We start from the raw sequence: 25,008 nt of genomic DNA on the forward strand, positions 1-25,008 counted from the left end.
TTTGCCCTGCAGCAGATTTTCTGGGCTGTTGAATGTTACTCCTATTAATTTTTATGTGTTGAAGACTAGAATAATAAATCTTCCAGAGCACCCAATGCTTTAAAAGAAAAACAGAAAATATCCAAGCTCTGGTCCATATCTCCAGCTGTAAACACACCCAACTTCCTGATCTCTGCTCTTCTGGACTCTGACCCCGGCTCTAACTCACAGTTTGGATTTCAGATCACATTGCACTCCAGGCCTCTGGCTCTACCATGTTTTCTGATCAGCCTTCAGATTCCTGGCTCATGTTGCAGACGAATGACCATTAGGGTTTTCAAACTAACAGATGCCAGATTAATGCAGTTTGACAGTTATTTGAGGTACTTTGAGTATGTAGCCCAGTGCTCCTATGTTACAATACAGGACTAGAAATGATGGTTGAAGCTCCACTATGGCAAGTTATGGCTCCAAATTCAATAAAATCTGGTAAAATATCATCTGAATTGTAAGAACCCCACCAACTACCATCAGGAAATAGGATGGGTTAATATCCTCCTTATCCCCATCCTCAACACATCAGGCCTGCCTACATACAATAGCTACACATAGTGGAATGGACCCTTAGTGTCTTATTTTCATTTAAGGTATTTATTACCCATTATTGTTTGGTTTCATGTTGGAGAGTAACTGATGTTTTGGAATATTGGTGACTGTTGGAATACAGGTGGTCCCCGTTTTTCGAACGTTCGTTTTACGACAGCTCGCTGTTACGAAAGACCTGCATTAGTACCTGTTTTCGCTAACCAAAGAGGATTTTCGCTTATACAAAAAAAGACACCCACTTTATACGTGTCTTTACCCTGAAAAAGACTACCATGACTGTGAAACCTTGTGCAGGTAGTTGTGTGCGTATGCATGTACGTGTGTAGGCGTGTATGTGCCAATTTTTTTTTTTCTCCAACTCAATTTTGGCTCGCTGTCTTCCCAATTTTGATAAGTGAAGCTACACTGTACATTCAATCTTTCTACTTTATATAGCTGTGTCTTTATCATATCATTCCTGTTTTTTCTATATGTTTGAGTTATTTTAGGTTTTATGTGCTATTTGGTATGATTTGGAAGGTTATTTTTTGGGTCTGGGAATGCTCAAAAATTTTTCCCATATAAATTAATGATAATTGCTTCTTTGCTTTATGACATTTCGGCTTACAAACGGTCTCATAAGAACACTCTACCCTCGGATAGCGGGGGAGACCTGTAATTGCAAGTAATCCTTTGCTTAGAAGGTTGCTTCTTTCATTCAGGTACAGTTCATGTAAATAAGTCTGATGGAAAGAAGTTGTTGTTTTGAAAGCTTTCAATGACTAATTTCTTTTGGTCATTTTAAATTCACATTGGAAATGCAGAGTTTAAACAAGACATTATTTTGTGCTTTATTTGTTGAGTTCAATAACCACTACAGTGTGCCCAATTTTTCAGCGTATAACGTCTCTTTTGTTCTTTTCCACTGTTGTTAGCGGAGACCAGTTAAGTGTTAGCAGAAGAACGAGGAGCAGAAGTAGGCCACTCAGCCCCTCAAACTTGTGCAACCCCTCAATATAATCATGGTTGATCTCTTCTAGGCCTCAATTCCTCTTCCTGTGCTAGTTCAACATAACCTTCAATTCCAAAATCTATCAAAAGTTTATCTACCTCCACGTTAAGTACCTCAAATGAGCTCAACTCTAGAACCCTCAAAAATGATCACCTCCTAATCTTGTAGCTGTGTTCTTTCAAGATTCTCCCACAAATGAAAACACCTCTATGTTGATCCAGTCGATTTCTCTTAAGATCGTATATATTTCAATAAGTTCATGCCATGTTCTTCCAAATTCCAAAGAATACAGAACCAACCTGTTGAGCCTCTCTTGATGGAGCTGCTTTATAATTCTTACCCTATTTAGTAGTTTAAACTGAAAAGCACTAGAGATCTTTATAGCTTGATTTATGATGAAAGTATTAAATGCAAAAGGAAGGCACAAATTGGATTTCTCAGCAGTAGGTTTTCTAACACATGCTGTTGGGATGTGGAGCTGAACATCTGAGCCCAATGCTCCATGTGACTTGTGTGTTTTGTGCCTTGTCTAGTTGGTTACGCTTGGCTGCCGTTACTGAAAGATGGTCGAGTGGTGACATCTGAGCAGCAGCTGCCAGTCGCTGCCAGTCTGCCTTCTGGGTACCTGGGCCTCCATGATCCTGACAACAAGAAGGTGAGCTAATAAATGTTTTCTTTAGAGTGTTGGAGGCTAAGGGATGATCTGATAGAAGTGTATAAAATTATGAGATACGTAGTGAGGGCAGATAGTCATTTCCCACGATAGGAATGTCAAATGCCACAGGGTTTAAGTTGAAAGAGGGACATCTTAAAGGGCATGTATGTATGTTCTTTTGCACAGAGTGGTAGATGCCCAGAATGTGCTGCTGGGAGAAGCCAATGATGTTTGAGGCATTCAGACCAGCTCATAAGCAGGTAGAGAATGGAGGGATATAGACCATATGCATCCAGATAGGATTAATTTAAATTGGCTGACGCGGTTGGCACAGACATTGTGGACCAAAGGGTTGTTCTTGTTTTCTGAGCTGTAATAAGGTTGCTTGTCAGCAAGTGGTCATGTTACAAGATCACAAGACAAAGGAGCAGAAGTAGGCCATTCAGCCCATCGAGTCTGCTCCGCCACTCCACCATGAGCTAAACTATTCTCCCGTCTAGTTCCAATTTCCGGCTTTTTTCCCATATCCCTTGATACCCTGACTAATCAGATACCTGTCAATCTCCTCCTTAAACACCCTCAATGATTGGGCCTCCACAGCTGTATGTGGCAACGAATTCCATAAATCCACCACCCTCTGGCTAATAAAATTTCTCCTCATCTCTGTTTTAAATGGGTACCCTCTAATTCTAAGACTGTGATCTCTTGTCCTGGACTCACCCACCAAGGGAAACAGCTTTTCCACATCTACTCTGTCCAACCCTTTCAACATCTGAAATGTTTCTGAGATCCCCTCTCATTCTTCTATACTCTAATGAATACAATCCAAGAGCCGATAAATGCTCCTCTTATGTTGGTCCCTGCATTCCAGGAATCATCCTAGTGAATCTTCTCTGAACTCTCTCCAACATCAGCACATCCTTTCTAAGATAGGAGGCCCAAAACTGCACAGAGAAAGGGTTCTCCATATTGGAGGTAGATAAAACCAGATGTCATTGGATAAATGATAAAAGAATTGGGGATCAGAGAGGATCCTTTTCCACCGAGAGTGTGTTGAATACCTAGCATATACTGCATAAGAGAGTGATGGAAACAGAATTGCCTGCAGCGTTTAAGAATTGCCTTGCCAAGCTTTTGAATCACTAAGGCAGGAATGCAGATACACAAGAGACTGCAGATGCTGCAATGTAGAACAACAAACATCCGGAGGAGCTCAGTTACTTGAGCAGCATCTGCATGGAGCAAGAGATTGCTAGTAATTCCATCAGTCTTGACCTGAAATAATGACATTTCCTTTCCTACACAAATGCTGTTTGACCTGCTGAGTTCCTCAGAGGGGTCCACAAAGCAATAGGTTAATAGCAGAGATCCATGGCATTAAAAAGGTTGGGAACCCATGCTCTATCAGATTGTTTGTTTCACTGGGCGTAGGAAGCTATGGGCCAAGTATGGAAGATGGGATTAATACAGAGAGGTGGCCACTGACAAATGTAGATGCAGTGAACCAACTGGCCTGTGGGCTTGCTGTGTGATTCTATAAGAAAATGGCTGTGATACCTGAATAATGTAATGCATGTACTACAGACTGATCCATTGCACATAAAGCACCTGAAAACATTCTGAATTGCTGCAAAAGTGATCACCTTTACATTTTTTTCCCTTTCCTGGCAGCACATAGTTCCTGACATTAAGTGGGTGGATGGAGGAAAACCCTTACTGAAAGTTAAAAATCACTTGGTATCCACAATTTACACCGAGGTAATTATCTCAAATGTTAATATACCAATAAGTTTTACAAGTATACATGTGGATCTGAAGTTTCTGGAAAAAGATGTGGTTTGGGTTTATGCCTAAATACCAGATTCTAATAGATGTGACAACATTGGAGAAACTGGAGAGGAAGATTACACAAATGACTGGACCTGAGGGAACAGCAAATGTTATGGAAAGCTTCAGGGAGGTGAAAGAATAACAGAAGCAGAGGCTGTAATTTTTAAAACATTGAAGACCAACTGCTGATTTAATTAAGAAAAATTATAAAGAGTTTTGATACTTCATGAGAAACTGTTTCCATTAGCAGGAGAGTTGATTACCAAAGGGCACAGGATTTTTGTAAACAAATGAAAGGGGGAAGTAGGAACATTCTTTAATTCTAATAGTCGTTGTATGAGGTGACACGGCTTATCTGATGGAATGTGGAAGCAGATACATTTTGGAAGCAATTGGAAGAATGGCCAGGTGCAACGAATACTTTGGGAGAGCCATTGCAGGTATGAATAACTAATTGGCCATCATCTGTGCTCTATAATTCTGCCTTCTGATAATGGCCCGCTGACTTCTACAAATTTTGCCGTGGGATTGTGGTGTCCACATCTGCCTGAAATTTTCCCACTCAGCACAATGGTCCAGGACTCAATGTCCCAGAATATTGAGACGCCCCAATGATACCAACGCAGTCCAGTTGGGGAGGAGAGAGAAAGTGACCTAAACACTGAATCACGTTACATAGAAGATCTTTTAATAGGCTTAATCAGGAATCTTCTCCTGTGTTTGTGAAATCCATCTTTTAAAAACAGTGATCAGCCAGAACAATTGGTGTTGCTGGAGAAGCAGTGCTCGCTTCTGGCCCTTTTAATGAGAACAGACTTGGCTTTTGGAGCTGCTCTATCATCAGTAACCATTCACAAAATGACCTTATAGGTCCCAAAATATCCCTTGATAACCTAAGGTAATGACTTCACACAAGCTTACCCTTTGCTAACTTTAATTGTTCAGCAATTCATTTTGCATTTTCATGATCCTACTATTCCATTTAACTCTTGCAGTATCTCCCCTCAGTTACATCCTTTCCAAGGTCAGAAGTGTTATCTATTAATGCATATTTTGACCCTTATGGGCCATGGTCAAACTTTCCTGTGTGTGTGATGTAATGTGAGAGGGCATGCTGGGTAATGATTTACAAGTAAAACAAACAACGACGAACTTGTTCTTCACCTTTCCGTCTCTCGTGTGCTATACATGGTCACTCAGCTTCCCAGTGCCACAAACATAACAATTGGCAGCAAGGTTACAAATCCTCGCGCGATATTTATTGTTTCGTTTCCTTCGGCAAGAGAAGTTCGCCTGCAAAGCGGGTGGTGTGCCGCTGTGTAATGTGGGTGAGTGAAAAGAAAATGGGCACAGGGAACAGGGTGAGTGAAGAATCAGGGGAGAGAACAAAAACAGAATGGTTAAATAAAATAAATGAGAGAGGGAGAGAGAGATTAGATTAGTTAACTTTTCTGGAATGGGATTGTGTTTGAAAATGGCAAGTGTTTGGACATATGAGGCCGTATGACAAACACCAGAGCAATGGAGTTTATATACTGAAAGGTTTGATTATTTTACACTGACAAATCAAATTTCAGATGATATTCACGTCCTCACATTTTTTTGGCTGATGGGTGCACAAACATTTAATCTATTACTCTCTCCAGTGAAATGGCAATAAGCCATACGAGGACACAGTTAAAGTCTTAAGGGACAGCTATTCACCAAAGCCCTTGATTATTGCTGAGAGGTTTGGATTTCATAAAAGGATTCAAGAGGAAGATGGGTCTGTTGCAGTGCTGAAGCATTTGCCTGAATGCTGTGATTTTGGTCAGTCACTCAATGACATGTTATGTGATAGACTCGTATGTGGTCTGCTCAGTGATACAATTCAGAAATGTTTGCTTACAGAAGACGGACTAACATTACAGAAGGCATTAAGATTAGTCACCTATGTAGATGGTAGCTAAAGCAGCACAGCTGTCAAGTGCATCTTCCCAAGTTCATAAAGTTTCTACTGACTTCAAGGCTAAGATGGCTATTGGTCATCAAAGTTGCCGTTGTGGTAAAACTGGACATTGAGCAAAAGAATGCTGGTCTGATGATTTAGATTGCCAAAGAGGGACATATTGAACATACTTGTTAAAGTAAAAAGACATGGTCAACCGAAACATTGCAATAAAGAGAAATGAGTTTTGGAAAAACAAAAAGAAACATGAAGAAGACAGAGCATACTGAGGGTGGACTGAGTGACTCTCACTCTGTGGTTGAAGGAGCTTTGCACGCTTTATCTGCTTTAGGACAGAAAGACAGCTACTGGGTGACCCTGTGGTTGGATGTGGCCACAGTGAGGATCCAGGTGGACACAGGTGCTGCAGTAGCACTAACGTCAGAGGTAGTTTACAGCATTTCAGCATTGCAGCATTTCACCATTGAAGGGGCAAAGTTGACTTTAAAGACTTAGACTGGTGAGGTTGTTCCAGTGAGCGGAGTAGTACAGGTTACAGTGGAGGTTAATGAACAGAGAAAGAAACTTCTACTTTAAAGGTAGATGTCCAGTGCTTCTGGGCTGTGCAAGGTTGGAGCATCTTAAACTCAATTAGCATGAAGTGCACTTGATTGGTGGGAGCACTGCTCTACAAAAGGTATTGAAACATGCAAAAGTATTCAACAGAGTACTGAGGAGTATGAAAGGAACCCCATCACAACACCTAAATGCCTGAAGGCCACTGAGATTAGTCATCTATAGGCAGCTGAAGCAGCATGGCTGTTAAGTTCATCTTCACAGTTCATAAGTTTCAACTGACTTTAAGGATAAGATCCCTGTTGGCCATCAGTGGTGTTGTTGTGGCAAAACTGGGCATCCATACACCCTCATATGAAAGGTAGAGACTGAATTTGAATTCAGTCCAGAGTAAAGTATTGGAACCAGTGTGTGTAAGTCGATGGGCAAATTCAGTGGTTCCTGTCCTAAAAAGGAATGGGTCTTCAAAGCTTTGTAGAGACTTCAAGGTCACCATTGACCTGGTTCTTACAGCTGAACAATTCTTTCTTCCCCTCACTGATAACCTTTTTGCAGAGTTGGCCAGAGGATGGACATTTAACAAATCATTGTGAACAGCTTTATCAGAGTCTAAAGTCATCATTGCTCATACAGTTGGCCTGTGAAGCTTCACCTTACGATATGGGGCCAGTTATCTCACACATCATGCCGTCAGGTGACGAGTGTCCAATCACTCTTGCATCAAGAAGATTAAGCAAGGCAGAAAGCCACTATGCCCAGATTGAGTGGGAAGTACTCAATTGTCTTTGGACTTGAGAAATTCCACCAATTCTTCTTTGGTCAATGATATACACTACCTATAGATCATTGCACCTTGATGTCAATTTTTGGTCCACATGCAGGCATTCCTTCCCCGGCTGTGAGTCGAATGTAAGGTTGGGCTCTGTTACCATCTGTACATCAGTGCTAAAAATTCGAATGCTGATGGAGTATCCAGACTTGCCTTCGTTGTTACAGCTCCAGAGCCATCTTGGAAAGAGATCTGTTATTTCAAGGAAGTGCCTATGGCTCCAGTAACTGTGGCACAATTCTGGTAGCATGTGTGTACTGATCCTAAAGTGGTGACATAGTAACTCACGAATGGAAAGGAGAGCCAGCCAGAGAATTGAACCCTCACCGGGCTCGATGGAAGGAGCTCACAGCCCACGCAGGATGTTTACTATGGGGCTACCGTGTTGTCATTCCTCCACTATTCAGAAAGCAGGTGCTTGAAGAGCTCCATGCAGGAAACTGTGGCGTGGTGTGCACGAAGGAAATTGCACACAGCTGCTTCTGGTGGCCAGGATTGGATGTAACCATTGAAGAGAAGACCAAGTCATCCGTGGGAATGGCCTGAAGAACCACGGCAGAGGATTCACATAGATTTTGCAGGACTTGTATGTAGAAGGTTTTATGTTCTGAGCCGTAGTGGATGTACACTGCAAATGACCCAAGGTTGCCAACATGAGGAGGACTGCATCTTTAGCCTTTGGGCTTCCTGAACAGCTTGACAATGACCCACAACTCCTTTCTGAAGAGTTTGAGGCATTTATGGAAGCAAGCGGTATTCAGCACATCAAGTCAGCACTGTATCATTCAACCACAATGGCCTTGCTGAAAGATTCATACCATGAAACAAGCCTTCAAGGCTTTAGTGGGAAGTCGATCCCTTATCTGGTGTCTTAGAACTTCCTTGCTGACAAGCCGCAACACACCTTGTGCCACCACCATAATGGCTCCACGCATTGCTCTGATCAAAAGACATCTTCACACTCACCTTGACCTGCTTAGACCCCCAAACACAAAACAGATTGTGCTAAGTGAACAGAAACCCCAACAGAGAGATGTGCCAGAAGTTTCACAGCTGAGTAATTGCCTGGAAGTGCATCTCTGGTACAGAGTGGATACCTGTGAATGTGGTGGCACAAACTGGCCCTGTGTCATATTGAGTGGAAATTGGTGATCTCAGCATCTAGAGAAGGCAGTCTGATCAGATGTTGCCCACTTCTGAGGCTACTGAAAACCAACTCCAACTGACTTATCCAGATCCAGTTGTAGAAATGGGACAGAGTTCCACGATGACTGCAGAACTGCAGATCAAATGACACAGCCAGTGCTCCCCTATCACATCTGCTTTCTGAGGTGCCCCCTACTGACAATGCAGTACCGAAGCCAAAATCTATACATGCACCACCAAGAGTTAAAATGACTTTAGCATCATCGCTACGTTGCCAGCAGCCTTCAGACAGATTGAATCTCTAATGACTAACCCTCAGCACATGGGGCAGAATAATCCCCAGGGTTATGTCTGGAAATACAAACAGTCTACCCTCTTTACTTAGTTTAGAAAAAAAATTGTTTTTATTGTTGGTTGAATTTGACGATTACTCTATTGAATGTTAATAGTTCAGCAGCTGGTCTGTGTATGGGAAAGGGGAGGGGATATGTTATGTATTCATGTGTATTTTGACCCTTATGCGTTGCTGTCAAGCTTCCCTGTGTGTTATGTACTGAAAGTAATGTGAGAGGTTATTCTGGGTAGATGACTTACAACCAAAATAAACAGTTCCTCATCACTTTGTCTCTCGAGTGTTATTCACGGCCACCCGGCTTCCCAGTACCACAAGCATAACAAGAAGCCTACCGCTCTCTAGCCTTCATAAGGTGTGAAGATGCATGTTGTGGCCTTCCACACTCATCATAGGCATTGAATGACTTTCTGTGTATCACCAATTAGAACAAGATGTGATCTGGCCAGAACGGCATCATTTGAGCACTGCCTGCAGCTGTGGTTTGCTTGATCCCGCCTCCCATGTCACCATTTCTGGGGAAGAACCAAAGCTGCCTAGTTTCCCTCTGCAGTAAACCATCCAGGGCACATGTTCTATTTCATAGCCAGGGGAATAGAGCAGAAAGAAGTGACAGTAGGGTTGCACAGAACAGCTGATTGTTTCTTTAGTTTGCACCTTGACCTGAGGTCACACTGTCTGTCAGACATAAATCTGCACCGGAGATCACACTGTCTGTCAGACATACAAGTGCCTATAAAAAGTATTCCCTCCCCCCCATGGAAGTTTTCTTGTTTTATTGTTTTACGACATTGAATCGCAGTGGATTTAATTCAGCTTTGTTGGTGCAGATTCACATAAAAAGACACTTTCATGTCAAAGTGAAAACAGATCTAAGTTAATTACAATTATTAAACACAAAATATTTCATTGCATAGCTATTCACCCCCTACAAGTCAGTATTTAGTAGATGCACCTTTAGCAGCATTTACAGCCTTGAGTCTGTGTGGATAGGTCTCTATCAGCTTTACACATCCGGACACTGCAATTTTACCGTATTTTTCTTTACAAAACTGCTCAAGCTCTGTCAGACTGCATGGGGATCGTGAATGAACAGCCCTTTTCAAATCTGGCCAGAAATTCTCAATTGGATTAAGGCCTAGACTGTGACTTGGCTACTCCAGGAGAATAACTTTGTTGTTTTTAAACCATTCCTGTGTAGTTGTGGCTTTATGTTTGGGGTCATTGTCTTGCTGGAAAACAAATCTTCTCCCAAGTCACAGTTCTCTTGCAGAATACATCAGAATTTCCTTCAGGATTTCACTGTATTTTGCTGCATTCATTTTACTTTCTACCTTCACAACCCTCCAGGGCCTGCTGCAGTGAAGCATCCCCACAGCATGATACAGCCAGCACCACGCTTCATGGGATTGTGTGTTTATGAAGATGTGCAATGTGTGACTTGTGCTAAACATAACATTTAGTCTGATAGCCAAAAAGCTCAATTTTGGTTTCATCAGACCATAGAACCTTCTTCCAGCTATCTTCAGAGTTTCCCACATGACTTCTGGAAAACTCCAGGCAAGATTTCATTAGTTTTTTCAACAGTGGCTTTCTCTTCGCCACTCTCCCATAAAGCTGTGATTGGTGAAGCACCCGGGCAACAGTTGTTGTATGTGCAGTCTCTCCCCTCTCGGCCACTGAAGATTGTAACTCCTCCAAAATTGTTATAGGGCTCTTGGTGGCCTCACTCACTAGTCCCCTCCTTGCATGGTTGGACCTTCCAGATACAGGTGTAGATTGCACCAGTGATTATTTGGTGTGTTATATTAAAGGGGGGTGAATAGTTAAGCAATCACTTATTTTGTGTTTTATATTTATAATTAATTTAGATCACTTTGTAGAGATCTGTTTCCACTTTGACACAAGTCTTCTATTGATTAGTGTCAAAAAAGCCAAATTAAATCCACTGTGATTCAGTGTTGTAGAACGATAAAACATGAAAACTCCCAAGGGGGATAATTACTTTTTTATAGGCACTGTACAGAAGCATGAAAAAATTTGGGCACCCCAGTCAAAATTTCTGTTACTGTGAACAAGTGAGTAGAAGATGAACTGATCTCCAAAAGTCAAAAAGTTAAAAGATAAAATATTCTTTTCAACTCTTTAAGCAAGATTAGTGTATTATTTTTGTTTTGTGCAATTTTGGAGTGAAAAAAAGGAAAGGAACACCATGCAAAAGTTTGGGCAACCCAAGAGATTTGAACTCTCAGATAATTTTTACCAAGGTCTCAGACCTTAATTATCTTGTTAGGGCTATGGCTTGTTCACAGTCATCATTAGGAAAGGCCAGGTGATGCAAATTTCAAAGTTTTATAAATACCCTGACTCCTCAAGCTTTGTCCCAAAAATCAGTAGCCAGAGGCTCCTCTAAGCAGCTGCCTAGCACTCTGAAAATTAAAATAAATGATGCCCACAAAGCAGGAGAAGGCTATAAGAAGATACCAAAGTGTTTTCAGGTAGCCGTTTCCTCACTTCGTAAAGTAATTAAGAAATGGCAGTTAATAGGAATGGTGGAGGTCAGGTTGAGGTCTGGAAGACCAAGAAAACTTTCTGAGAGAACTGCTCGTAGGATTGCTAGAAAGGCAACTCAAAACCCCTGTCTGACTGCTAAAGATCTTCAGGAGGATTTAGCAGACTCTGCAGTGGTGTTGCACTGTCCTACTGTGGATTGAAACCTGCACAAATGTGACTTTCATGGAAGAGTCATCAGAAGAATTCCTTTCTTGCTTCCTCACCACAAAATTCAGCATCAGAAGTTTGTAAAGGAACATCTAAACAAGCCTGATGCATTTTGGAAACAAGTCCTGTGGACTGATGAAGTTAAAATCAAACTTTTTGGCCGCAATGAGCAAACGTATCTTTGGAGTAAAAAGGGTGCAAAATTTCATGAAAAGAACACCTTTCCCATTGTTAAGCACGGGGGTTGATCGATCATACTTTGGGCTTGTGTTGCTGCCTTTGGTAAGGGGAACATTTCACTGGTAGAGGGAAGAATGAATTCAATTAAATACCAGCAAATTCTGGAAGCAAACATCACACCATCTGTAAAAAAAAAAAGCTGTAGATGAAAAAAGGACTGCTTCTACAACAGGATAATGATCCTAAACACACCTCACAATGCACAATGGGCTACCTCAAGAGGTGCAGGCTGAAGGTTTTGCCATGGCCCTCACAGTCCCCCAACAAAAACATCATAGAAAGTCTGTAGATAGAGCTCAAAAGAGCAGTGCATGCAAGAGGGCCCAAGAATCTCACAGAACTCGAAGCCTTTTGTAAGGAAGAATTGGCAAAAATCCCCCAAACAAGAATTGAAAGACTCTTAACTGGCTACTAAAAGTGTTTACAATCTGGTATACTTGCCAAAGGGGGTGTTACTAAGTAATGACCATGCAGGGTGCCCAAACTTTTGCTTTGGGCTTTTTTCCTTTTGTCATTTTGAAACTGTAAAAGATGGAAATAAAAAAAGTAATCTGCTTAAAAATCTTTAACTTTATGCCTTTTGGAAATCAAGTCATCTTTTACTCACTTAGCTATTCACAGTAACAGAAATTTTGACCGGGGTGTTGAAACTTTTGCATGCCACCGTACATCTGCACCTGACGTCACACTGTCTGTCAGACATGTACATCCCACCTGCTTCGGCTAATTCCATTGAACAGTAGTGCTATTTATCTTTAAGTCTTGCATATACATGTGCACATTCCAGTCTGATCAGAGAGGAGCTAAGCTGTAGATGGCAGATGTCTAAATTCAGATTAAGATTTATTGCTCACATACACACCTAAACATACAGTGAAATGTGTTGTTTGTGTTAGCACCAGCACAGCCAAGGATGTGCTGAAGGCAGCCTTAATTGTTGCCATTCATTTCGGCTTCAACACCTTATGCCTTCAATGTTCCACAGAACAACACAAGCAGCAGCAACAGCAAGTGAGCCCCTTTTTCCATACCTCCCACCCAATCAGCCTCTCACAAATTCAGAGAGGCTTCAAACCCCAGGACAGGCTGCCTGAGGTTCTCCTGTTCTTGCCTACCCCCCCCCCCCCAACCCCTGTTTCTCAGACTCGCTGATATCAGGCCACCAACTTCAGACTTCACGTCAGGATGCCAATCAGGGTGTGATTCAGATGGTATGGAGTGAGGGGCAAGCAGTGAACTGCACAGCCAAGGCAGACAACATTAAGGATGAAGTAAAAGTTGACTCCTTAGCCGTGGTTGATAGAAACAGATCTCCCACAGATCTGTCAGTGCGACCACTGTTATTAATAATATGTTCAGGAACCAGGAATGCATTAAGTTTGCTGGTGGCACCAAATTGAGTGTCTCTTCAAATGGCAGCAATTTGAAATCTGCTGGTAGAATAGGCATATGACTGACAAAAAAAAAACAATCTCATCGGAAAACTAAGTCACACATGAAGAAAATGAGGGTGAAGGAGCAATGGACTTTTAAGTGTGAAGATACAAATCCAATGAATGACCGGTGAAATAAGTTGATAGGAAACCAAACGCTGGGGTTTACTTCCAGAGGAATAAAGTTAAGAGGTTGGTGGCTAGCCTGTATGGAATCTGGTTGGATTGCAACTGGAGTATAATTCAGAGATTTGGTTGCTGTGTTTTCGAAGGAAAAGAGAGTGGATCAGGTGTGTGTGAAAAAAGATTAGAAAGTAGAACTACAAGTAAATGTCTTTGTTGAGATGGAATATGCCCAAATGTTTGCTGGCGAAAGCACTATATATTGCATTCTAAATTTTTGCTTTATACTGTTTTTATGCACGTGTGTGGAGTGATCTGAATGGGATGCAAGCAAAGGCTTCTTTCTGACTGTTACCAGTACCTGTGACAATAGTAAACCAATTAGCAAGCACAATAAATTAGAAACAATGGCAAAGAGTTAGTATGTGAATTTTGTGTTACTCCAGCAGAAACCTCTTCTAATATGTGATTTCTGCTTTGTCCACAGGACCAGTATTTGCACAATTTCTTCCACCACTGTCAGATGAACCAATCAGCAACACAGGAAATCACTGGAGATCTTGTGAAGCACTTGAAGGTAACTGATAGCATTCAGTTCAACTAGTATGCAAGATATTTACAAAACACTGTTAGGTCACAGTTGGAGTATTATGTGCAATGTTTGTAGTCACGCATGAGGAATGATGTGGTAGAGATTTTTCAGCCGTCCTTCTCCCCTCCCCATCTTGCTCTGCCCTCTCCCTCCACACCCCTTCTCCCCCCCCCCCCACCTCATACACATTTAGATTTCCTTTTATCCTCCCCTTGTTTAACAAAACCACTCATGTCTAGCCTGCCTTTACTGGGAATGAAAGCACAGCTGGCAACGTCTGCTTCCCACTCCAAGTAATGTCGTGTACTTCTTGCAGTTTCTTCACTAGAGTCACACAGGGTTCTCCAGCTGTGGTTCAACTTCAACAGTTCTGAAATGACTCTGACCTTTGCATTCAGTGTCTTATTCTAGAGGGAAGTCCCCTGCATCTTCTTAACCATCTTATCTACAGCTTGCTACCAGCAGCGGTTTTTGTAGATGCACTCAGTATCTCCCATGGTGTTAATAGGACACCTCAGCACTTTGTTAATTTAATCCTCATCTAACCTGACCCTCTCTAGATGCAGAACTTCACCCTTCTCCAAAACGCATTTCATTTCTGCTCTGTTTTTCTTCAGTCTGTATAATCTTTCCTGACATTAAACCATGTGGCCAAGCCATTGGCATGAGGCCTAATACTGCTGAGCTCTCTGCTGGCCATTGTCCTATGACCCTTTGCTTTTTATCCCTGTACTAATTTTGCTTGAAGTTCAATGCTTTGCTCTGAAGTCCACTGGCTGTTCCTGATTAAGTTTGCCTGTGCAACTTAACCAACAAATTGATAAATTCTGCATAGACCTCATCAGATAAATTGCTCTCATCAAAGCTCCATGCTTCCTCTTGGGGAAAACTAATTGTAGTCAATTATCATCTTGTTGCAACAGTTCTTCGATTGTTCAGAGCTCACTAAACAATGTTACACACTGTCCCTTAACATACGTCTCCAGTAACACATCGATGTCCATGTTTGTCTGACTGCCCTGTCAGTCTGCGTCCTGCTACCTTTTCCAAATGAGATGGCCTCCCATGTCACGCTTATCATGATAGACAATTTTTTAAAAAATTGACAGGCTCAATTAATTCCTCACTTATAGGTTAGTATATCTTTGGGCTCTGTATCTAATGAGCTATCACTTTCAAAGATTTGAAGTTTCTTAATATTTTCACTCATGATTTTCATCGCATCTAATATTTTAGTCTTTTAACTACAGTATAAACTACAGTGGTTCATGAAAACAGATACAAAACATTAAAATCAACATCATTCCTCTGCCTTCTATTACCACACTTCTCTTATGTTTGGATCTTTAGAAGTTTATTTTTTGTTTATCCTTTTATATTTTATTAAGTATGTTTGTGTTTTCTTTGATTTTAGTCTCATTTTTCCCAGGCACTCCCTTTTCCTTATGAATTTTATTTTTAATTTCACATCTGAACTACTTATAATCCTTTTGGCATTTCCTAGCACTCAGCATCTGACAATAGTCTCCCTTATAAAATTATCCCACTTTATACAAACCTCGGTGTTTTGATTAGAGTTTGAGGGAAGTTTGTTTTAGAGTGTAGGCTGTGAAGGAAGTTTTGATGAATGTAATCTGAGGGGATTTTTGGAAGGGTTGGGGTTTGAATAGGTGGTTTGTAGCTGGATGGAAATTCGGGAAGAGTGGGGTTTTCTAGTTTTCTTTTGTCTCCCACTTTTCTGAAACTGGTGTCCTTTAGGTAATTTCTGGTTCTAAGTGGTCTTTCAACCTGGTGGAATTGTGCTGGGTTCACTTAAGAGTGTTTCACCGTAGTCTTTATCAAGACTGAGGGAAATGCCATGGAATGCTTCAATATGTAGTGTACATGTTCCCTGGAATCTGTAGGTGTTTAGGCTATTTATAGAGGTACTGATATAGAAACTTGCAGAATTTGTATCAATCATTATATTCATGTTTTTGCATATTACAACTTCTGTTTGTAAATTAGTTGTATTTAATATTTTAAAAAACAATTAGAAATAATCATCAAAGTGTACAAAAGAGGTATGGTGTTTTGTCCCTTGGATCTGTTCTGCTATTCTTTGAGATAATCACTGTTCCACCTGCATTAAAATGTGTGGTTAAGTGCCACACACTTCCAAAGAATAAACATCAATCTGTTTACTTCCAGTGTTTGCATGCAATGGACGTCAGTGTGATGATCAACTTCCTACCAACAATCTTAAACCAGCTGCTGCAGATCCTCACCAGGACCAGCCAGAGTGATGTGGCGGTGAATTCTGTCAGGTACAGTATATATACAGTGTGTGTGTGTGTATATAGAGTTTTAAATATTCAGCCTCTCTTCCACCTCATCTTCCATTCCTCAACCCCTACTTCAAACAAAAATAAATTGTTAGTAGTGCACGCATTTCTGAGTGCCTCTACACGTGTGTTTGAGTGTGTGTTTGTGTTAATGAGTGTGTATAGGTGTGTGAGGGTGAGTGTGTATGTATTGGTGTGTGAGAGTCGGTCAGAAGAGAGTAGCAAACCTTTTCCATGAATTTCACAGGAGTATGAAAAAGATGAACGCAGTGTGACTGAAGGCAATGCGAATGACAAAATCAAGTTTTTGCTCATGGACTAACATTTTAAATTATACCTTAACTTGGGTTGGAGATGTTCCAGAAGAAGATTCCCCAACTTTGATAGTTATGAGATGGTTAAATCTGAGGTTGAGCAAGTTGTTGGAATGAAGGCAGATCAGCATCTTGTAGAGATTGAGGGGATTGCAAAGAAGGAAAGTAAAATCATGCAGACTTTTGAAAACAACAATGAGAATGTTCCAATCAAGGCACTGTCTAAACAGGAGTGATGCAGCTCAGCAAATACATGGGCCCCAGGTGAATATGGTACAGTGCAATGTAGGTGTGGGTACCAATGGGAAGAATGATTAGAGGTACACGTGGAGATTAACCAAGAATAGTTTGGAGTAGTTAAATCTAGGAATTGAAGAAGGCTTGAACTGAGGTGAGTGGCGTCACAGGTAAAGTCCACCCAACCATTGAGCACATCTACTTGAAACATTGCCATAGAAAAGTAGCGTTCATCATCAAAGATCCTCACCATCGAGGCCATGCTCCTTTCTCGCTGCTGCCATCAGGTAGAAGGTAAAAGAGCCTCAGGATTCACACCATCAGGTTCAAGAACAGTTTCTACCCCTCAACCATCAGGCCCTTAAACAAAAAAAGGATAGCTACACTCATTTAAAGACACACTGGTTGATTGTTATTTAATGCTTGTTATTTATTGCTATTTATTTATATCTGCATTTGCACAAGTTTGCTGACTTTAGTTACTGTTCTATAGATTTGCTAAGTAAGTCTGCACAAAGAGGATCTCAGGGCTGTATGACATAACAAGTGTGTACTCTGATAATAAATGTTACTCAGAACTTTGATTATGTGATATTACAGAGTTAGGCTTGGCACTGATGTAAACACAGGAATCAGAGCTAAATATGGACAAGGTTACAAACATTCGGAGTTTGGTTGCCTGGGGATGGTGGGGTTTGTGGTTGGGAAATAGTGTGAGGAAGACAGATAGAAAACGATGGATTTTGCCCTCAGTATTCAGCTGAAGGAAATTACTGGGTGTTCGACAAGCAGTTTGAGTATTTACAAATGGGCTGGTGATCAGCAAGGGCATGGAAAATGGCAGGGTTTCAGAGCATCACCAAGGAACACCCTAGAAATTGGAAGGGAAAAGGAGAGGTCCTTGGGAATACCAGAGGCAGAGGTGTAGCAAAGTTAGGAGAAACCAGTCCTGTTGATTTCCTGACCTTCATCAACAGGAATTCTGATCAGACCAGGTGATTCCAATCCCATCACATAATTGACAGTGGAGAAGCACTGGGGGTGGGGTGGGGTGGAAATGGTGTCTGTTTTTAAATGTGCAACCATGAGCACAGTTGAATCACAAACTTTATTTAATGAGCATATTCATGGCCCCTCCTGATTTGCCCCTTGAACTGGAGCCTTATCAGGAGGCTGATTAGAGTCAATGATATTGGTGGGTTGGGAGTCACATAAAGGTCATACTGAGTAAAGATAGTAAATTTCCTAACAAAGGCTTTCGACCCGAAACGTTGACTGCTTCTTTCAACGGATGCTGCCCAACCTGCTGAGTTCATCCAGCTTTTTTGTACATCTTGATTTGACCACAGCATCTGCAGTGCATTTTGTGTTTTGTAAGCTTCCTCCACTTGCCCCCCTCCCGACAGCCTGGGCCATTGCTTAGGGACGGGTTAGTGTACCCAACTCCATGTTGACCTCAGTCAGTAAGAGTCACATCACCACTTGAAGTTTATCTGGAGCTGCCATTCACATCCAAGAAGGAAGAAGATAAAGTTTACTAGTTATACAGCACCTGACACATCCTCAGGATGTCTAAGAGTGTAGAACAGGCCATGGGTAGCACAGTGGAGCAGCTGTTGATCTACAGCTCCAGCAACCTGGGTTCAATCCTGACCTCAGGTGCTCTCTGAAGTTTAGGTGAATGTTTGCGAAATACAGCTACGAAGAACTAGCTTAGATGGACATCTCGGTCAACACAGACAGGCTGTGCTGAAAGGCCTGTTCCCCTCCAGCATGACTGTATCTGTGTGAAGTCTGCATATTCTCAATGATGTTAGCTTGCCAGTGTAAATTGCTCTGGAGGGTGAATGGTTGAGTGTCTGGGAATTGGTGGGAATGTGGGGAGGATACAGTTGGATTAGTGTAAATGGTGGTTCAGTTTTGGTGAAGGTTCACAAGGTCAAACAGCCTGTTTCTGTTTTGCATGCAGATTCAGAGGGGCTAAGATGGCTGAGTCTCTAACTAATGTAATCTTCATAGTGTGAGCACTGTAGTCTTGTGTACCAGGCTAAATTCCACAAACACCAGCATAGTATTGAACGGAGAATCTATTTTTACTTGTGTTTGATAACTATTCCCTAAAACATGAAGACTCCCTATTCTTTGAGACCTGTCATGGGATCTTTTAAATCCCCTTCTGTGAGCTTCAGCTTAATATCTCCCTAAACGTAACTCTCTCAGTGCCACAGTGGTTTCCGGCTTGGGTCATAGGCTCCAGGTTTGGAGTGAATACCAATTTTTTTTGTCCACTCCCCCCCCCCCCCCCCAAACCACATAATTATAAAAACCACCAATGCTGATGCTTCCAACTGAGGTTTTATCTTGTTAGTGAGTTATTGTTAACACTTTTCTCTGTTCCACAGCGGTTGTGGTGGATTTGAAAGCTGGCCACTGGATTACTAGTCCAGTACTACATTGTCACATGGTGTTGAAAATTAAATCATTGACAAATCGATGGTTCATTCTGACTAGAGGACCAGCAACACTGAATGGGTTTAAATCCTACTCATTTATTGATACATGTTTTTGATTTACTTCTGCAGTGCATGAATTCCTTGTTTACCTTACCTCTTTTTCAGGGTAATGATACACATTGTGTCAAAGTGTCACGAGGAGGATCTGGACCACTTTCTGCGATCGTATATAAAGGTGGCTTACTTTACAAAAATGTAATGAGGTTGAAATTAGATTTCACTACATTATTGCTTCAAGTAATCATAGATGGCGGGTTTACCTTTGGCAAAATCACCTATTCAATAGAAAAAACAAAGGCAAGGTATAGTTCAAGCACTGAGCATTTGGCGCCACATTGAGCAGCTGGTAGAGCCACTGCCTCGTAGTGCCAGAAACCCAGATTCGATCCTGACCCTGTGCTGGTTGCCCTTCATGCGTAGGTGAAAGGTAGAATTGCAGGGGGAGGGGAAGACAACAAAGCTAATGGAACTGGAAGATTATTGTCGGATCAGTGAAAAGGAGTGACTGATGGCCAGTGCGGATTCAGTGGGCACAAGGGCCTATTTCTATATCTCTCTACGTGTCTTCATTGATCATCAGGTGATGATGTGCTTTAAACATTTAAAATATAAGGGGATGGTGCAGAACCTGATATTTCCTTGATCTGTTGGGTGTGAAGTTTCAAACGTTGATTGGATTTGACAGCAGAATCTGACAGTCAAGTTGGAGACTCTAACCTATGGATTGAAATCTGGCACAACAAGCAATCTGCTAGGGTGATGCAGCATCTCTGGGGGAGAAAGAACCTTCCCTTTCCAGAGGCTCAACACCCTAAGAATTGAGAACAAGGGAACAAGAGCTTACTCATTTGTTGAGGCAATAGGGTGACTACTACAGTACACAATCCTCTGCTTATGTTAGAGAAATTGGAACTAGCTTGGACGGCCACCATTGTTGGCATGGACTGGATGGGCCAAAGGGTATGTATCCATGCTGTATTGCTCTATGCCTCTGCACTTTCAAAACTGGTACTAATGGATTTAAATTGAAAATGAGTGCCGAAGTGCAGGTCGAGCATCTAATTGTGTGGCACATCATGTTGGAGGTGTTGAATGACTACTTCCTGCTTCAAATTGAGTGAAGGTGGATGTGGGAAGAACCACCTGAAGTTCTCCTTTTCTTAAACGGTTAATGTTTCTGCCAGCTCTTCATTGTGCAGAGCTCCATGAGCATTTGGGGCGGCACTGTAGTGTAGTGGTTAGCACAATGCTTTATGGTACTGGCGACCTGGGTTCAACTCCCGCCACTGCCTGTTTGTACATTTTCTACAGGTGCTCTGGTTTCCTCCCACATTCCAAAGATGTACCATTTGGTAGGTCATTGTAAATTATCCCATGATTAGGCCAGGGCTAAACTGGCAGTGCCTACTCTATGCTATATGTCAACAAAAAAAAGTGTGACAGTGTGTTGGAATATGATTTTGCTAGCAGAAATCTCTCTATGCTGCCTAGATGAATGTTGCCTGTGGGTACATAGACCCTTTGGGAACATTTACCCTTTGTTGAGTTAATGGTTTGATCGGTCTAAAACCACTGGTAGTTGAAGCTGACAAGGTGATAACTGTCAGTGATGGGTCTCCAGGATTAAGTTCTATGCAGTAGGTCAGTTGCTGTTGTCTCGGTGATATCCCCAATCACCCTGAAGTTGCTATAAATTATTGTTTCTTTTAGTCAATTTGCAATATTGCTCATGACTGCATCTTATGGCAAACTGCTGTATAGCCATGAGGGACATTTGAACCACAGGCACCACTGCCTTTTGGCCATGAAATTGTAGATGTCTAATTGGCTTAAGGTGCAGAGTTGCTTCAGGATGTGTCTGGTTGGTAGCCAACAAGGTTGTGCTTGAAATTCCAGAGCTGTGCTGAAGCCCGTGCACTGCTGACTGGAAGGGGCCTTTTCTCCAGTGAAAGTCTTGATGTGATTGTTTTCTGTCCACACTGGTATGCATAGTTGAAGAGGTTAAATCTTCACTAAAAGTACACAGGAACCTAAAGTTCACCCTATAGTGTTAGCTCTGGGCAATGAACATGATAAAGTTTATCGCTGATATGCAGTATGAAGATGTTTTAAATTTATCCGTGACCTTTTACGCCTCCAGACTCAAACAAAGTCAAATAGAAATATCTAGACATATGTAAGGGGAGATATAAAGTCAATGAAGAACCTTAGTTCATTTCCCTCTGTAAATGTAGCCTGAATTGCTGATTTCCTCCAACATTTTGTGTTTGTTGCTCAAATTAAAGTACGGCAGGTTTAGTAAGCAGAAACTTGTGACAGAGAGTGATGCAGAGGCAGCTGAATCTTTTACTGATCTTGTTACTACTTTAGTATGTTTTCAGAACGAACCAGTATGTGACCTTGGAAAACAAGACAACACATGAAGAGCTGGCTAAGTCCATCATCATTATCCTGAAACAGTCTGCAGACTTTTTCACAATCAACAAGCTGTTGAAGGTTGGTGCTTCCTCTCTTTTAGAGATAATGGCAATTGCGTCCACCCCCTCAATCCCAAACAAAAATTAATGATAGAAGCAATTAACAATTTTCTCTTTGCTTAATGTATCCACTGTAGTGTTATCTGTTCATTGAGGGGCATTATGCTGCTAAGCGTCTGGTTCAGACTGCATTTCTCTGCAGAAGTACATGAATGCACAATTGCAATGAAAAATTTACATAGTACCTAACAAGACACATAGAATCATACATATAAATCGAATTCATAAGAAAAAGATAAATATAAATATGATTTTTGCAAGGAAGAATACAATTAAGACAAAAAATCAAAGTCAATTTCAAAGTCTTCCACAGACAGATAATCAAACATTTGGTGGGGTAGCTACCCCTGTACCTACTGTTTCAGGCCTCTCCTGTTCACATGTACTTTTCAAAGGATACAGCCCTAAACGGATCTAGACGTCATCTTAATGAGACTTTGTCTTTTATCAGCATGTTATGCTTTGCCAGTGCCCCAGACAGCTGTAGGCACGCAGCAGGCTCAGTCTCCCAGTGCTGATGGCAGAGTGCCTGTTGGGCATTAATGGTAGTGTAGTGGTTAGCACAATGGTTTACAGTACCAGCAACCCTGGTTCAATTGCTGCCAATGCCGGCAAGTAGTTTGTATGTTCTCCCTGTGACTGTGTGGTTTTCCTCTGGGTGCTCCAGTTTCTTCCTGCAGTCCAAAGGTGGTTGGTAGGCTAATTGGTCATTAGAAATTGTCCTGTAATGAGGCTGGGGTTAAATCAGGGGATTGAAGGGCTATTCAGTGCTGTATCTCAATAAACAAATAAAATCAATAAAAGTAACGGCCAGGACAGAAACCTCACTGGCAATACTCTGGAAGGTAATGTTCACAAACAAGATCTTGTGGTATTCCTGTGATGAAAGTGAGGGAATGACACATTTACAGCTATAAATTGTCTTTTGTAGCAAGGAATCATGCCTGAAGTAAAGATACTATTGCACTGGAGGAAATGTGGCTAGAATTTTTTTTTAAAAACTTGGCTCGAGATAAAGCAGTGCAGTAGTTAAAAGATATAAATGTTCGTAGTAATGATACTGTAGGGTTAAATGTTATCCTGTGTATTCATAGTCCCTCTTCATGAATATATACAGTACTCTGTGGGAAGATTTATATCTGGCTGTACGACCAGATGAGGCCCCAGTTTCAAGCTATATCACGTTTGGCCCATATGACAGTGTACCAGTCTCACTGTCCCAGATACTGTGTGTGTAAGCCTGAATTACGTGCTGATATGTAAGCCAGGATCATGTGCTCATGTGACTGGTGGGAAACGGGAACTTATGATCTTTAAATCTGAAGCAACAGTGCTATCACTGGACCAGGACTGATATGAATCAATGACTTGACACTCTCTCAGCTTACTTGTCATGGCTAGGATTGTTCAAAAGTCTGTGAGCCCTTGTGAATTTAATTTGATGAGTTGCTTGTCTTGTTTGTTTTCCATGTCCTCAGTTTCCTTTTGCAGCTTTTTTAAGTAAAAAGAAGCTGGTCAATTTAAAATAAAGGGCAACCATCAAGTGATGGTGAATCTGAAACTTTGTAATTATGGGTTGGCCTACAATAATGTCTTGAGAATATTTATAGTTGTTGCTGGTTTATCCCTCTGAATCAGTGCTAGTTCCAAAGATAGGTGTTTCTTTTCAGTATATTGTGGCGACCCACTTTCTGCGCAAGCGAACCGGCTCACAAATAGCCAGTGCGCGGGGGGAGACTTTGGTAATGCACCTCTGATGTCATTTCCGCCCAGACAGGGCGGGCGCTAGGGATTAAATGCCAGCGCTGCAAAGTTTGAATAAACTAGTCTCTAAACGACTTATCGACTGTGTGTCGTTCTTTCAGCACTGTGTGTAGCACATCGCTACATTGGTGACCCCAATGGTCCAAAAGGGATTTGGACCAAAGATGACCGGCTCCTCATCTGTTCACGCAGTTTCGCTAAAACTGCTGGCTTTCTGGACACTGCGACCACACATGTGGTTTAGCCAAGCAGAAGCCCAGTTCCAGATTTGGTAGATATCTTCTGATTCCACGCATTGATTACCACGTGGTGAGCGCCCTTGACCAGGAGACGGCCACCCAGGTTGTGGATTTCATACAGTCACCCCCTGGAAGAAGGCAAATATGAAGCATTCAAAGCGCTGCTCATTGGGACCTTTGGCCTCTCACGGTGTGAGCGAGGTGCCTGCCTGCTTCACCTGGATGGTTTGGGAGACAGGCTGCCGTCAGCATTGATGAACGAGATGCTGTCCCTGGCTGACGGACTCAAGCCCTGCCTCATGTTCGAGCAAGCGTTCCTAGAGCAACTGCCCAAGGACATACATCTGCTGCTGGCCGACGCAGATTTCAGCGACCCCTGGAAGGTGGCGGCCCGGGCAGACATGCTGTGGAAAGCAAAGAGGGAGAGCGTGGCAACTGTCGATCAGATTACCAGAACACACGTCCAACAGCAGACAGACCAGGCTCTGCAGGGGGTCGCACACAACACAGAGGCAGGAGTGAGGAGGCCAGTGAACAGTGGTCTTTCTACCACCAGCGGTGGGGCACAAAAGCCCGCCGTTGTCGCCCGCCTTGCAAGGGCCAGCTGCCGCTAATGACTATGGCAGCTGGCCACCAGGAGAGCCTCTTGTACGTCTGGGACAAACAGTCGGGATGCCACTTCTTGGTCGACACCAGATTGGAGATCAGCGTCTTGCCCCCGACGGGGTATGACACCCGCAACAGGAAGCCAGGACCCACCCTGAGGGCCACAAACAGCAGCACGATATCGACCTATGGCACCCGCACAGTGCAGCTGCAGTTCGGCGCCAGCCGGTTCACATGGGACTTCACACTGGCCGCGGTGGTCCAACCACTCCTGGGGGTGGACTTCTTGCGAGCTCACAGCCTGCTGGTCGACTTGCAAGGGAAAAGACTGGTACATGCCGAGACTTTCCAGACGTTCTCCCTGGGTGAAGCCAAGTTGCCGGTCCCACACCTCGACTCCATCACACTGTCAGACAATGAATTCACCAGAATCCTGGCGGACTTTCCATCGATTCTGGCACCGCAGTTCACGGC

General features: G+C 42.3%; 1 protein-coding gene across 2 annotated transcripts in view; it reads left to right on the forward strand.

The window, feature by feature from the left end:
- Positions 1-25,008, forward strand: part of dock11 (dedicator of cytokinesis 11) — a 307,563-nt gene that overhangs the window by 119,140 nt on the left and 163,415 nt on the right. For both annotated transcript variants that reach the window (XM_059977401.1, XM_059977402.1), the window contains exons 21-26: positions 2,110-2,231; positions 3,903-3,989; positions 13,896-13,985; positions 16,191-16,306; positions 19,494-19,563; positions 21,759-21,884. In XM_059977401.1, the coding sequence (XP_059833384.1) occupies positions 2,110-2,231; positions 3,903-3,989; positions 13,896-13,985; positions 16,191-16,306; positions 19,494-19,563; positions 21,759-21,884 (611 nt within the window). The remainder of the gene's footprint in view (positions 1-2,109; positions 2,232-3,902; positions 3,990-13,895; positions 13,986-16,190; positions 16,307-19,493; positions 19,564-21,758; positions 21,885-25,008) is intronic.

Source organism: Hypanus sabinus, chromosome 8, assembly GCF_030144855.1.
Source record: "Hypanus sabinus isolate sHypSab1 chromosome 8, sHypSab1.hap1, whole genome shotgun sequence".
Lineage (NCBI taxonomy): Eukaryota > Metazoa > Chordata > Chondrichthyes > Myliobatiformes > Dasyatidae > Hypanus > Hypanus sabinus.